Source organism: Camelus dromedarius, chromosome 23 (genome assembly GCF_036321535.1).
Source record: "Camelus dromedarius isolate mCamDro1 chromosome 23, mCamDro1.pat, whole genome shotgun sequence".
In the NCBI taxonomy this organism is placed as follows: domain Eukaryota; kingdom Metazoa; phylum Chordata; class Mammalia; order Artiodactyla; family Camelidae; genus Camelus; species Camelus dromedarius.
In genome coordinates, this window is record NC_087458.1 from 28,002,858 (window position 1) to 28,018,090 (window position 15,233).

The 15,233-nt window shown below is 44.2% G+C and overlaps 1 protein-coding gene across 2 annotated transcripts in view; it reads right to left on the reverse strand.

The window, feature by feature from the left end:
- COLGALT2 (collagen beta(1-O)galactosyltransferase 2) overlaps positions 1-15,233 on the reverse strand; it is a 126,257-nt gene that overhangs the window by 105,710 nt on the left and 5,314 nt on the right. Inside the window, exon 1 of one of the 2 annotated variants that reach the window (XM_031435603.2) lies at positions 7,998-8,352. The exons of the other annotated variant lie outside the window; for it this stretch is intronic. Coding sequence (XP_031291463.1) covers positions 7,998-8,260 — 263 coding nt within the window. The 5' untranslated portion in view covers positions 8,261-8,352. Of the gene's footprint in view, positions 1-7,997; positions 8,353-15,233 lie in introns of those variants that run through there. 2 annotated transcript variants of the gene reach the window in all.

Consider the following 15,233-nt stretch of genomic DNA (forward strand, 5'->3'; position numbering starts at 1 on the left):
CCACCCAGGGTCATTACTTACGTTAACATTTATGTTTCTGAAATGCACATCTTCTAAGGGGTCTTGAAACTAATCAGAACATGCTAGGGGGAGGGGGAGTGTTTTGCATTATGTTTGCAGAGGAACAAAATCTCATCAGCTAAACCAGCAAGTCAGGGACAGGCCTTGGCTTGCTGAATTTGACCAACAACTAAAATAATAACTACTGCCTCAATTAAATGAAATGTGTTGTAAAATCATAAGTTCAGCCTTGGCAGGGTATCAGGAAGCTATTATTAGAAGTCTAAGTCCAAAATGATTTCTGTACAATGCTCCTCGAGAGGAAAGGAAATGCCCTCCGGCCAAATCTGAGGTTTAATTCATGCAAGAGGCTTGGCGAATGTCACCACCACAAATGCCGAGTTTTCATGGCTCTGAACGGCAGCAAGTTCCAGTGCATTAATTACAGCCACTCTATTTATATTCTGCCTGTCTTTCCAATTACTACCCATAATGAGATGCTTTTGTACCTTCAGAAACATTAACACACAGCTTTCCAACCATGGGGACGGAGAGCTGAGGGGAAGGTACTACAACCCTGATCCTTTTACCACTAGGTCACTCGCTGGCAGCCTGCCAACCCTGCTGGTTCTAGAGAGCAGTTATGAGGGCTCCTGAGGGGCCTGAGCCGGGACAAGGGTCACCATCCAAATGCCTGTGGGGCCCGGCGAGCCACGTCAAAGAGTCAGACAGCAGGGGCCGATTGCAAGGGCACACAGGGTGGGCCTAATGGGGACCTGACTCCCTGGACAAGGCCCAGGGGACAGCAGCTACTCAGCCCCACAACGGTTGCTGCGTCCAAATGCAGGCCTGGTGGGGCAGGTGCTGCTGACTGGGTGCGTCTGGTTTGCGAAAAGTTACCTGGTTATACATTTATGATAAATGCACTTTGGGGACACATTTTATACTTCATAAAACAGGGTTTTCAAAAAATGGGTTGGGGCCAGAGACTCAAGAACAAGAGAGCAGGATGGGTGTAGTCAGGGAGGGGTTCAGAGTAACTGCCTGCAACACGCGTTGTGTGAAGCTGACCCCGTGCCAGCCAGGGTGTGGGTACAGATGGGCCAGCAGCTGAAAGAATCTGGGATGAAGAGGTAGATGCATTAAAAAAAAAAATGCGTGTAAAACAGGATATGTCAAACGCTCACACTGGGTTAACATTAAAAGGAGATAGATATACACAGGAAGTTTCTAGAAGAGTACACAAAAACCTGCTAACAACGGCTGCCCCTGGCAGGTGGTACGGAGTGGAAGGGAGATTAACTTTCTGTCCTATTCCCATTCACACTCTTCAAATTTTTACTATGGGAGGGTATTACTTTTTCAATTTAAAAAAGAAAACATCAGGAAAGAAAATTCGTAAAATAATTAAATTGCTATGACTAAATCTGCAAGGACGCTAAAGGATTTAGCCTTCTTATTTTTTTAATCAGCAATTTTTGATATGCTAACAATGGAAACGCAATTCAATGAACAAGTCACTCCTTTGAGAATAAAAATGTCAAGATGTCTACAATGCACATATTTTGTAATTCCTGATGAATAATAGCTATGATTTAAACACACAGAGTGAAACCTCTTCATGATATGGTGACTGGGGAGGAGAACTAACAACCAGAGGCCAGTCATTTTCGCTCAGACTTTAACTGCACTGTATATTGTTACGTTATTTGAAGAAACATGCAGAAATGAACCTCGTAATGGTTCTGCTATAGCCCCTCTATAAGCCTTGTCATGGTCCCACCACAGTGCGCTGTAGACGTGAAGACATGCCACACAGTGATAGGACCCACGAGGACACTTAAGTGTTGAAAAAGCGACCAAGGCACAACCAACAGCCTTTTGGGTTACAGAGCCTTCACTGTTCATTCCTGCCCCCGCCAGAGACGGTCAAGGGCGAGGGCCCCAAGGAGCACGCCTGCGTACCAGGGATCACAAAGGACGTCCGTGGTGGGATCACCTGGAGAAAGGAGCTGAAGACAAATATATAAAACCAAGCCCCACCTGGAATGACTGGCATGCTCCTTTGAACCGCGAATGACCTTCGTTATAAAATAACCAACATTAAAACAGCCATACAGGGTTCGAAATCTAGAAATCTGCTCTCTTACCCTGACACTTACTCATGATGTAATATACTGGGGGGGAAATCCCTTCACTTCCCTGTGCTTTCGTTTCCCCGTCCAAGGAAGCTAACAAAAGGATCCAGGACAATGTAGGCATCCATTCTAACTCTGCAAGCAATTTGTGTAAACTCAAGTGATAAGACAGGTGACTTCAGTTTTTACCCAAAGGAAATACATAATTCTGAGGTCCAATCGTGTTTCGAAATTGTAGGGTGGAGGAAAGATGGATAGTGTTATCCAACTATTTGGAAGAAAATTGAGTTTGGGTGTTAACCAAATCGAAGAACACTAATAAAAAACTGACCCTCTGTCTTGCCAACATGAACCCAAAGCGCTGCAGCCACCACACATACGAATAGTGCTACCGCACTCACTGGTCACTAACAATTCTTGATACATTTCTTTCTGTTGCTGTGTTTCTTTATGGGGCTATGATCATAGCGAGTGACCTGCATTTTTAAATCTCATTCTGTTCCTAGTAACTAAAAAGTGCCTAAGCCAAGTGACAAAATTATCAAGACAGCGGAAGGGAACCACCGAGTCCCTTGTGTCATTCAAGCAGAAGGGGCCATTCTTCTCTGAAAGAAACACTGGCGCTCTTATCTTCCCAAGTTGGGTCAACTGACAGAAGCAAAAACTAGAACTAATTGGTCCTTTCTTGATCTTAAACAGACCATCTGTACTCAGTCTGTGACATGAGCTGCCCGAGTCACATCCTGGCTCCACCACGCGCTAGCCTTCTGACCTCAGGCAAGTCACTTAAATTCTCTGTGCTTCAGTTCCTTCCCTGGTAACGTGAGGACAGTGATGACACTTTGCACCTGGTGCCGTTGTCAGGAGTAACTCAGGCATCATAGCACAGTGGACATTCTACAACAGCTCCTCCATGAATGTCAGTGTGCATCATGCTGATGACTTTTCATTAGAAGGAAGAAAATCAAAAGAGCTCCTTCTGAACACATGCTCTTTTTTAAAATCTTCATTTGGGAAGAGAAACGTAGGGAGATGAGACAAAAAGGAAAAGATGTATGGGAAATGGCAGTCATTCTCTATTCAGTCGCACTTGTGTAAAAGACATTGTAATGCATTATCTCATTTGCTTGTTACAATAACTCTTCGAGGTAGGTGTTATTAGTCGTTTCCAGATGAGGAAGGCAGGCTTAGAACTTCACTGATGTGCCCACGATCACACAGGAGATTTGAGCCAAAGTCTGACTCTAAGCTTCATACTTTCCCCTCCGCACTAAACTACCAGGCTGGAAAACTAAGGAAAAGGAGCGGGTGAGATGAGGAAACTTGGCTAACGAAGAGAAGGAGACTAAAGCACCATTTACGGTTTCAGCCATGAGCTGATACTTCTGTCTATAGTGACAATATAAACATTTAATGTCAAGATTATAGTGATAACATGTGACATTGCGCTCACAGTTGGTGCTGAGAACTATCATTCCTAGCAGTTTGGAACACTTTACAAACACACTTAGATTAGTGTATCAAGCTAAACATTCACCAAAACACTACTAGTTGGACATCAAAATGTGGTGGTAAATCCAAGCTAATCCTCAAACACTGCACAGAGAAAGTTTGTGTGCAAAAGTAATTGACTGTACTTCAATTAAAAATTTAAAAAAAAATGTCAAGCAGCCTCAGTAGGCCAGAACAAGCAGAAGTTCACCATCGTTAATGTTTATGTCAACAGAAACCCACTGCTCTATTGAGAAGCCATACGATGGTTTCCAAGTCAGCCTACATATTACTTTTCAAAACTCTACCAAATGAAATGCCCAAACTGTTCTGTAATTACATGGCCGTTATGCCTTGTGATTCCACAGACTCTGGGGATCCCAACTGTCTTCCCACAAAGAACAGCATGCTCTCCGAAGACAAACCTGATGTATCTCTTGGGTCAAACGTTGTTTCTTGTGCCCTGCTCCATTTTTCATCATCATGTTACTTGGCACTGCCCTCCTTAATCATAGGTTTGGGCAAGGGGATGAGGTCAGCCTTCCCTCTGCTGCTAAGGCCACTGTTCATGGCTCCACCGAATAAAAGAAAGGCCACTGAAGTGCACTGCATCGCATGTCACTATGTACACGGTTCCCATCATCTCGGCACAGCAGTGATCCCGTTAACCGACTGCAGGTTTTAATTAGAACACAAGGAAAATCTCAGTTCCTCACCACAAAGTTGTGATATTCAAAGGAAAACAATCAGCTTGGTGGGCTTTGGTGATCAGACAGGTAAATGTGACATGTTTTCCTTTTTGCTGGTACAGATTATCTCTAAAATGTAAACTTTCCTTAATTCAATCGATTCCAAATAAACTTGATGCTAATTGAGATAACTCACTAAATCTCTCAAAAAGTTTTCAGGTCAGTTTCTTGGTACAGTGCAGATCTGGTCTAGAACTTTAAGTGAGAGGAGAAAAAAAAAAAAAAAGCCTCACCACCGGCAAGCCTGACTAGGTTCTCAATTATTCATGCAGGAAAGAAGTCTTACCAGGTGCTCCTCCAGCCACTGTTAGAGGGAAGCAGATGAATGAGAAAAGTGAGTATACAGAGAGTTACTAAAATAAGGTTAAATGGAAGCCGGCAGCCCAGGCCCCTGCGCTCTAACACGGTTCTGTCCTATAAAGTTCTGGGTAGCTCATGGCCATTCTGACCTGACCATTTCTGACATCAGCGTGTGCTGGCTTTGCAGAGTGGGTACTAGTCAGTTCAGCATCTCAGAATGCTGAGTAGAGCCTTGGACTGAGAGAGTAGAGGTAAGTAACTGGCAGAAGCCCCACAAAGCTGCAGCATCCTGAACTGAGGTACCACCTTCTCCTGGAGGGTTATATCCCATCACCCTCCTGGCCAAATACTCCCCCAGCCCCAACGTCAGCAGCCCCGGTGGTACAGTGCCATGAGTGTGGAGATTTGCATCTGCAGACCTGCCATTCACTTGCCCTCCCCTGACAGGAAACTCTGGCTAGCATCCCAGTATCTGGTGAGCACCCCAACCTTTTTACTCATCTTGCCATTCCCTCTTCTTGGAACCTTCCTTCCTTCCCAGATTTTAGTGGATTCCTATTTTTCCTTCAAAACTGAGTGTCAACTCTTCTCAAGAAGCCCTCCAGGACCCCAATATGATTGAGAAGTCTTTTTGGCACTCACCCTATAAATGCCATTCAGATCACCTTACACTGCCCAGTTTAAAAAATAAACATATTGGTCTATGAGGAGCCACATCTATCCAATCTTTTTCAGCCCAAACCTGGCATACTGCCTGGTTCTCACCAAAAACATCATTAGGAGCACGTGCTTGGACAACCTCTCTGTACCTCAGTTTTCTCATCTGTAAAAGGGTATAATAATAATATATACCTGATAGGGTTATTGTGAAGATGAAACCAGAAAATAAACATAAAGTGCTTAGAAGAATGTGGGCTCTTATTATTAAATATTTGTGAAATTAATAAGTAAATACAATCTGCTGTTAAGTCAGTTACTTAAGACAACATTTTCTGTGAAATGGAGATAATTCTGCTTCTTTACAGGATGGGAGTAAGGATCAAATGAGATAACAGTTGATGAAAGTATTCTGAAAGCTATAAAGGACTATTTTAAAACTGGCATTTTATTATTACCTAATAAATTATATGTGATATTTAAGCCAAAGAAGAAACTTTAGTGGATTTTGATTTTTAACTCAAAGAAGAGACTTCAGTGGCTAAAGGAGGGGTTGCCCAAGGCCTTACCCAAACTTTCCAACACTGATCATAAAGGCAGTCACAGGGACCATGCACAAGGGTGAAGGGAAAGACCCCCAAGGTCTGTGCAGAACTGGAGCACTGCCCATCCAAAGCGAACACCTCAGGCCACAGAATCTGGGACACCCAGGGAACTCAGGACGTACAACCACTGCTGGGTGACGCTGACCATGTTACAAAATCTACACAAGTCAAGAGCTGGAAAGAACTTTTGAAATAATTGATTCCAATTCCCTCATTTTATTGATGAGGAAACTGATGTCTACAGATCCCAAGCAACTGGCCTAAAAAACACACATCAAGCTAGTGACAAAAACCCTCAAATCTCCTAATCTGTAGCTGATAGGTTTATACACATTTTGCTTATATCATGTTCCCACCACTACTTTTCTTGGGTGGTCTTCAGGCTTAAACTCCAGTTCCACCGTTTATCAGTTCTGTGACTGAGTTACTGCACTGAGCCAAGTTTCATGTTCCTCATTTGTAACATAAGGGTTATAGGGTCTCTTTTAAAAGTTTACTGCACGAGAAAAGGGGCAATGTCGGTACATCAGGTAGCAAAGCCTGTGCCCTGCGCTTGCTTCTCCCCTAGCTTCCTACAGCCACTGATGAGACGTTCCTTAAAACCGCACAATGCAGGAAGACCAAGGCCATACTGCAAAACATCCCTTTTGAAAAAAGCATCTAAGAACTGATGTCTGTGAAATTTTCTTTTGGTACTGAAATGGTTAAAAAAAATCCTTCATTCTGGTTTAAAACCTGGCTGCACTAATGTCCCCCCCTCCACCCAGCACGCCCGGCTCCGTGGCGGCCGGCACGTATAGCAGGGTATGTAGCGCAGCAGTGTATAGCACAGTGCGGCACTATATCGCATGTTTGCTTTCTCACCTCGGCGCCTCTCCCCCTTAGGCGGCCAATGTCAGCTACAGCTTTACCCTTCCTTTTCCCTTTCTGCCCAAGAGGCTTTAAGGATGTGTCCTGCCTGTGGACAGCTCCCTTTATCAACACACGATAGAAACTGCCCCCAGTGACCTGGGCTGTCTTCCTCAGGGGACCAGAAGCCTCTTGTCCATGCACCTAGCTGCCTATCTCCCTGGGAGGGGCCCACCTCCTCCTCCATCTGGTTCACCTGGCCACCAACTTCCTACCCTCTGATACCTGCTTTTAAAAAAATAAAAAATGCGGGGCTAGACCAAGTCCTAAAGTTGAGGTGGGCAGCCACCCGCACTAATGCCCTGGCCCTCCCCGCAGCAAACACAGGAACCTCGCTCGGGGCTCTATCCTAAGGGCAACAAGACTTGGCTGTTGCCTCCCCGAGTGGGGCTCCAGGACGCAGTAGCCTAGGGCGCCCCACGAGGTTAGCATATGTGGCGGGCAAGCAGCCCCAGGGAAGATGCACGGGCGGGCGGGTCAGCCTGGAGCGCTCAGAGCAGGCAGCATCCCCGGTGGTGGTGGTGGTGTGGTTGGAAACACCGCAGGTCCCCGCTGGCCTCCAACTCTGGGTCCTGATCCCCTCTCCCCCTTCCCTAACTACCCGGGGATCACCAGGAGCCACTCTTGCCAGCCTCTGAGGTGGGAGCAGGAGCACGGTACAGGGAAGCAAGGGCGGCGCACGCTTTGCCAACCCAGCCACCCCAGCCACCCAAGAGCTCCCCTTGTCGGCCGCTGTTACATTCGACGTCGCGTCTGGAGGGGCCGGCGGCGACCGGCATCCTCATTCCCTCACTCCAGGGCGAGGGATATGAGGTTAGGGAAAAGAGAAACCTCGGGAACGGAAAGGGGGAGAAGCTAGCACTCTCACCGGGTCTCCCCAGCCCCGTCGGGGAGAGGATCGAGGTCACCCCCGTCCACACTCTCCCCGTGGGAGCTCGGGACGGGCTGCTTATCCCCGTTAGCACCCGATGCGCACACAGACCCGCGCGTCCTTCCCCAACCCACTGCGGATCCGCCAGGACCCGCGCCGGCGGCGAGGGGTGTGCGCACCACGTCTCCCGCGTGCCCCGAGAGGTCCCCTGGCCCCGCGGCGGCACTTCGGGCACCCCGGACGCCACCCCCGCCTCTGCCCCGCGCAGCCGGCTCACCAGATGGCCATCCTGTCCTTGGGGTAGTCTAGCCGCTCCAGGCAGCCGAGGAAGTGAGGCAGCGTGTGCGCAGCGTTGCGCGCGAGAACCACCACCAGCACCGTGGGTCTCTGCAGGGGAGACTCGGGGAAAACCAGCGCCTCCTCGGCGTCGTCCTCGGAGTCAGGCTCGGCGGCGAAGCGCCCTCGGCAGCCGCCGCGGAACAGAGCCCCGGACAGGAGCAGCAGCGCCCAGGCGAGGGGGGCCGCGGGGCGCGCGGCCATGTTCAGGGCCGTGGCGCGCGGCGGGACAGCCCGGCGAGGATGCCCGAGGCTGGCGGCGAGGGGCGGAGGGGAGGCGGCTGGCGCGCGCGCGCTGGCACCACCTCGGCAGCGGGGGACCCTCCCGCCGCCGCCGCCCCGCCCGGGCCTGGCCGCCGGGGACCCCGGGACCTGCCGCCGCCGGTGCTCGCCTGCGGCTCGGGCTCGCAGACAGTCGTGTCTGTGCGGCTGTTTGTCCCGAGTCCCGCGGAACGTTCCTCTAGCCCAGACTCAGCCTGTACAGCTGAGGTCTGCGGCTTCCCCCAAGAACTGTGAGGTGTGGCCGCGTCTGCCGATGGGCGTGTGAATGCGGGCGTGTGTGTGTGTGTGTGTGTGTGTGCGCGCGCGCGCGTGTACATAGCGGTGCAACTCCGAGAAAATTTATTCTGCTTTTGCAAACCGCAGTCTAAAGTCCTTCACAGTGATGCAATGTATCCAGCTTTTCATAATGCACCTATTGACTAAACGGGTAGAGTTCTAAAATGGAAAGTCACCCAGTGATTCATGACTAAGATAAACAATTTTTTTAACTTCCACAAAGGCATAATGTTTGCATTTCCTTACACGCTCAAGTTCTCTTTAAATTCATTCTTGACTAGTAGACCCCCGATAAGATCAAGTTGGAAGAGCTGGAGAATTTTAGAGCCAGATCGAACTCGGGAAATTAAAAGAAAGCCTCTTGTGGGGCAAGTGTCTCCACCGGCCAAGCCGCGGTCCTGAGCTTCTCGACAGGGTGGCATGTTAAAGAGGAGATTCGCTTAGATGGTTTTCTTCTTCCTTAATGACTCAAAGAGACAGAGTGACAAAGAAAGGAGAAAATCTATACACGTTGGAGGACAGGTATAAGGAGGAAGAAAAGAAGAGGTTATGGAAGAACACAATTAGCAGGTAAAATGAATTGCTAGGGTACACTGCCATGGGACATTTACTCTTGAATGTAACGGAAGGAAAGCTAGCAATGAAATCTGGGTGCCTTCTCTGTGAAACTGTATAGACTTTGATCAGTCTGTACGCAGGATTGGATTGATACCAGTGCACCTTCATACCCTCCAACCCCAGCTTGCCCTCAGCACCGTCCCACAGTCTTTTTTACTAGTTGTATCCATCTTTCTTGGCAACTATTAGACTTCCTCCCTGGATCATTTTAAAGATGGGGGTTGTGGGGTGGGGAGCAAGGAGAGGAAGCTTTGGGAAAGTGGAGTCCCCATCATACTAATCAGATTTATGCCATAAATTCTTTAAAAATCAGTGATGCAAATCTTGGATGGCTTTTTTTTTTTCCCTAATAGAATCAATGTTACAAAACAGTTCATCTGTAAAAACTTGTTTAAGAATAAAAGCCAATTATGTTTTTAAAAATGCATTGCTTATAATGCTCTTTCCATGGAAAATTTGTTGAATTGGAAGCCACATGCATCTCCTTGTCTCCACTGCTAACAGACTGTCCCCACAGTTCTTGCCTGAATGTTGAAAGTAAGCACTTTTGCTCACCTCCCCTCACCTCACTGTGCCAGCACAGGGGACTTGGAACAACAAAACCTCTTTGACTATCATCCTCAGTGCAACCGTGGCGGAGGCAGGGCCTCTGAGATGGGCAGAGGGCTTCTTGCAGGAAAGAATCTTGCAGTGTCTGTGGCTCCAGCAGCCAAGCAGAGGAGGGAACAGCTGCCTTTGGGCAGGAGTCACATGCCAGAAAGAGCAAGGGACGCTTAGAGTTGGAGCTAAATTTTTGTCTCACGTGTGTCACTTACTCTTTGTGTGATTTTGGAAACTCGATCTCTCTGGACATCAATTTCTTCCTATGTGAAAACATTTTCAAATGCCTGCCTTATTTTTTCATTCAACAAACATTTACAAAATTTCTCAGTGTCAATCATTCGGATGTTGAGTGTTTGAATCCTTTCTCCCTAGAAAAAGGGGGAGACGGTGTCCCGCCCCGTTTATCCTGCTAGGCCAGAGCTGGAGGACCGAGTCTCCTGGCTGAATCAGCAGGGCTTGTTTCTACCTGGATTTTTTTATTCCATTTTCTTATCCAGCCCCAAATCCTACAATATAAACATTCATTTGAATTGATAAATATGTCAGTTTCAACATGAAAATACTGGAGGGAAGAATATCAGGCAGTAGTCATTCCTACATTTGTGTGAACTCATTAAGTCAGAGCTCTGACTCTCAGTTCCTTGGCCGAGGTGCGCCGCGAGAAGCTCTGATGAAGGGAACTGAGTGGGATCCTCATGTGATGACAAAGCAAGTCCTATGGGTTCGTGATATGTGGGCTTGAGGACACTGGGTCCAAGAGAAGGCAAGGCTATGGGAGGGTGGAGGGAGGAAAAGAGCAGCGACTGAGGAAGGGAAGGCTAAAATTCAACTGTTCAAACTTCAAAGCTTTGTCTGTGCTCTGGCCTGCCTCCAAAAGCTATACAACAGTTACCATAGACAAATGCTTTCCAGTTCCAAACACATTTATACAAACTGAAACTACATTCCTTCGTGCCATTTAAAAGGATCAGCTATGTTTCTTAAACTGTATTCACTGATTTGTTCCAACATTTTCTCAGTGCCTACTCTGTGCCAAGGCACCAGTGCTGGAAATGCATGGATAATTAAGATCGATTGAATGAATGAATAAATATAATAAATTGGCATACGTGTTATGGTGGAAAAGGAGAATACAGAGGGAATGAAGATGGTCAGGAAATGCTTCATTAAAGAAACGTCTTTGAACTGAGCATTGAAAAGTGAGTAGCATGTTTTAGGAAAATGACAGTGGTGGGGGGGTTGGAATTTCAGGTGGATGGGGCTAAAGAATGAGAGCCATGGCACAGAGAAATTGCAATGAGTAGAACGTGCTCGAGGGTAGGATGGGAAGTGGAAGAGAGGGAATATTATATGATTTTATGTAATTATACATATGATCATTTCTAGAAAAGTCAACACTTTGGTTAAAAATGGAAAAAAATGAGCTAAATATCTGATGTCTAGTTGGCCTACATAGTGCTTTCAAATGTTCATCTGATTTTAAAGATACTGAATGGTCACTGTCACAGGGCAGCGTGGCAGGTTCCAGGTGAGTAAAGCCTCAAACCCCAAGTTTTAATTTAAATACCCAATTTTTCAAACTCAGTAATTTTGAATTTATATGGTTAAATATTTTACCTTAAATACATTTTTAAAAACCATTCTAATTTTAAACATATAAATCATATGAAGAACATACAAAAACAAAGTTCTTCATTTTATTATCTAAAACAATAGTTCCTACTACTTTTTAGAAGGAGGAACCTTTTCTGAATGCAAGGAAAAAGAGAAGACCCTGTGCACGACAGCAATTGTGCTTTTGGAAACCACCAAACACGTACATACTGGCACAATGTGCTCTGGCCTCGGCCACAGAGAACAAGGAGGTCCTTGGACTATCCTGCCCAGGCCACAGGGACTTTCAGACATTGTCCTTTCCCTGCGATGAGATGGGTGACGTTTCTGGGTGTATTTCAGTTTTCTGAATGGTCCCCTTACTGATTTACAAGCTAAGCCTGTTAATTAATTATGGCCTAGCAAAGAAAATGGGAATTTCCCCTATCTTGGCAGGCTCCTAAGACATATTAATAGAATGTACTTTTATTAATCATAACTGCATGTATAAAATATGAAAACAGTAGTTCTTATGTGTGAGATGTAGAATAGATTTAATTAGTCCATAGACAAAGCTTGGTGCAGAAGTCGATTCCATGGTAGATTACACAATCTTTGCAAAACTCTATTTATTGGGGTAGCTAATAAATGAATTCAGTAAAGTTTCAGGATACAAAATCAATATGCAAAAATCAGTTGCCTTTTTATACACTAACCACAAACTATTTGATTTACTGATAATCTAATTTACAGTAGCATCAAAAACATTAAAAAACTTAGAAATTTAACCAAGGAAGTAAGAGATCTGTAAACTATAAGATATTAATGAAAGAAATTGAAGAAGACACAAATAAATGGAACTATGAATCTTCATGGATCGGAAGACTTAACACTGTTAAAATGTCACTACTACTCATCCATCTATAGATTCAGTGCAATCCCTATCAAGATTCCAGTGGCATTTGTTTTTACAGAAATAGAAAAAACAATCCTAAAATTCATATGAAACCACAAAAGACCCTAAATAACCAAAGCAATCTTGAGAAAGAACAAAGCTGGAGGCACCACTCTTGCTGATATCAAACTATACAAAGCTATAGTAGTGACAACAGTAAGGTACTGGCATAAAAACCCACACATAGACCAATGGAGCGGAATTTAGAGCCCAGAAATAAACCCATGCATATGTGGTCAACTAAAACTTGACAAGGGAGCCAGCCACAAATACTCAGTAGGGAAAAGGATATTCTCTTCAATAAGCGGTGTTGAGAAAACTGAAAAGTATTCACATGCAAAAAGGCTGAAACTGGACCTTTACACCGCTTGAAAAATTAACTCAGAATTAACTTACATGTAAGATCTAAAACCATAAAATTCCTACAAGAAGACACAGGGGAAAAGCTCCTTGACATTGGTGATGATTTTTTTTTTAAATGACACCAAAAGCACAGGCAACAAAAGGAAAAATAAACAAGTAGGACTACATCAAACTAACAAGCCTCAACACAGCAAAAGAAACAGTCAACAACATGGAGAAGCAAATATTTGGAGAAAATATTTGCAAACCATATATCTGATAAGGAGTTAATATCCAAAATAAATAAGGACAGGCAGAACGTTCTCTGATACAAATTGTAGCAATGCTCTCCTAGGGCAGTCTGCCCAGGCAACAGAAATAAAAGCAAAAAATAAACACATGGGACCTAATTAATCTTATAAGCTTTGGCAACAGCAAAGGAAACTGTAAACAAAATGGAAGCCAGCCTATGGAATGGGAACAAATATTTCCAAACAATGTGACTGACAAGGGCTTAATTTCCAAAATATACAAACAGCTCATACAACTCAATAACAACAATAACAACAAAACAAGAACCCAATGAAAAAGTGGGCAGAAAACCTAAACCGACATTTCTCCAATGAAGACATACAGATGGTCAAGAGGCACATGAAAAGATGCTCAACATCACTAATTATCAGAGACGTGCAAATCAAAACTACAATGAGGTATCATCTCACTAGGGTCAGAATGGCCATCATTAAAAAGTCCACAAATGATCAATGTTGAGAGGGTGTAGAGAAAACGGAACCCTCCTCACTGCTGGTGAGAATGCAAATTGGTGTAGCCACTGTGGAAAACAGTATGGAGATTCCTTAAAAAACTAAAAACAGACTTACCATATGATCCAACAATCCCACTCCTGGACATGTATCTGGAGGAAACTCTAATTCAAAAAGATACATGCACCCCAATGTTCATAGCAGCACTATATACAAAAGCCAATACATGGAAGCAACCTAAATGTCCTTTAACAGATGACTGGATAAAGAAGCTGTGGTGTAGATAGATAGATAGATAGATAGATAGATAGATATACACATACACACAATGGAATATTACTCAGCTGTAAAAACAATGAAATAATGCCATTTACGGCAACATGGATGGACCTAGAGGTTATCATACTAAGTGAAGTAAGCCAAAAAGAGAAAGACAAATATATGATATCACTTATATGTGGAATCTAAACATAGAAAACAAACTTACGGTTACCAAGGAAAAGGAGGGAAGGATAAATTGGGAGTTCAGGATTTGCAGATACTAACTACTATATACAAAATAGATAAACAACAAGGTTCTACTGTGTAACACAGGGAACCATATTCAATATCTTGTAATAACCTATTATGAAAAGGAATATATATATATATATATATATATATATAAACTGAATCACTTTGCTGTACACCAGAAACTAACACAACATTTTTAATTGACTATACTTCAATTAAAAAATAACGAAAAACAAGATAAGAAATTCATGCACTGCAATAGTAAAAACAAACAAACAAGAAACAAAAAACCCAACCACCAACACCAACAACAAAACCAAATAATCCTATTTAAAAAATGGCAAAAGACCCAAATAGACAGTTTCCCAAAGAAGATATACAAATGGCCAACAGGTACGTGAAAAGGTGCTAATCATCACTAACCATCAGGAAAATGCAAATCAAAACCACATGGACATATCACCTCACATCTATTAGAATGACTATTATTAAAGAGACAAGAGATAAATGCTGACAAGGATGTGAAGAAAAGGTAACACTTGTACACTGCTGGTGGAAATAAAAGCTGGTACACTCACTATGGAAAGCCATATGGACATTTCTTAAAAGATTTAAAATAGAACTACCATGTGATCCAGGAATTCCACTTCTATAGATCTGAAGAAACTGAAATATTGAAATTACTATCTTGAAGACACATCTGCACCCGCATGTTCACTGTAGTATTATCTATAGTAGCCAAGACATGGAAAGCTAAATGTCTGTTGATGTATAAATGAGTAAGAAAATGTGATATATATCAGTCATAAAAAAGAAGGGGCAAATCCTTCCATTTGTGACAACATGAATGAAATTTCAGGGCATTATGCTAAGGGAAATAAGTCAGACAGAAAAAAGGTTGATATTATATGAACTCTTAAATATGGAATCTGAAAAAGCCAAGCTCAGAAACAAAGAGTCCGCTGGTGGCGGCGGGGGCGTGGGACGAGGGACATGGGTGAAAGCGGTCAAAGGGCACAGCCTTCCACAGGAAATCTACAAGCTCAATAGCATCTCTATCAAAATATCTGGGGCAGTTTTCACAAAACTAGAACAAGTAATTTTAAAATGTGTATGGAAACACAAAAGACCCCAAATAGCAAAAACAATCTTGAGAAAGAAGATTCTGGAGAACCGGAGGTATTACACCCCTTGACTTCAGACTATACTACAGTTTACAGTCATCTAAAGA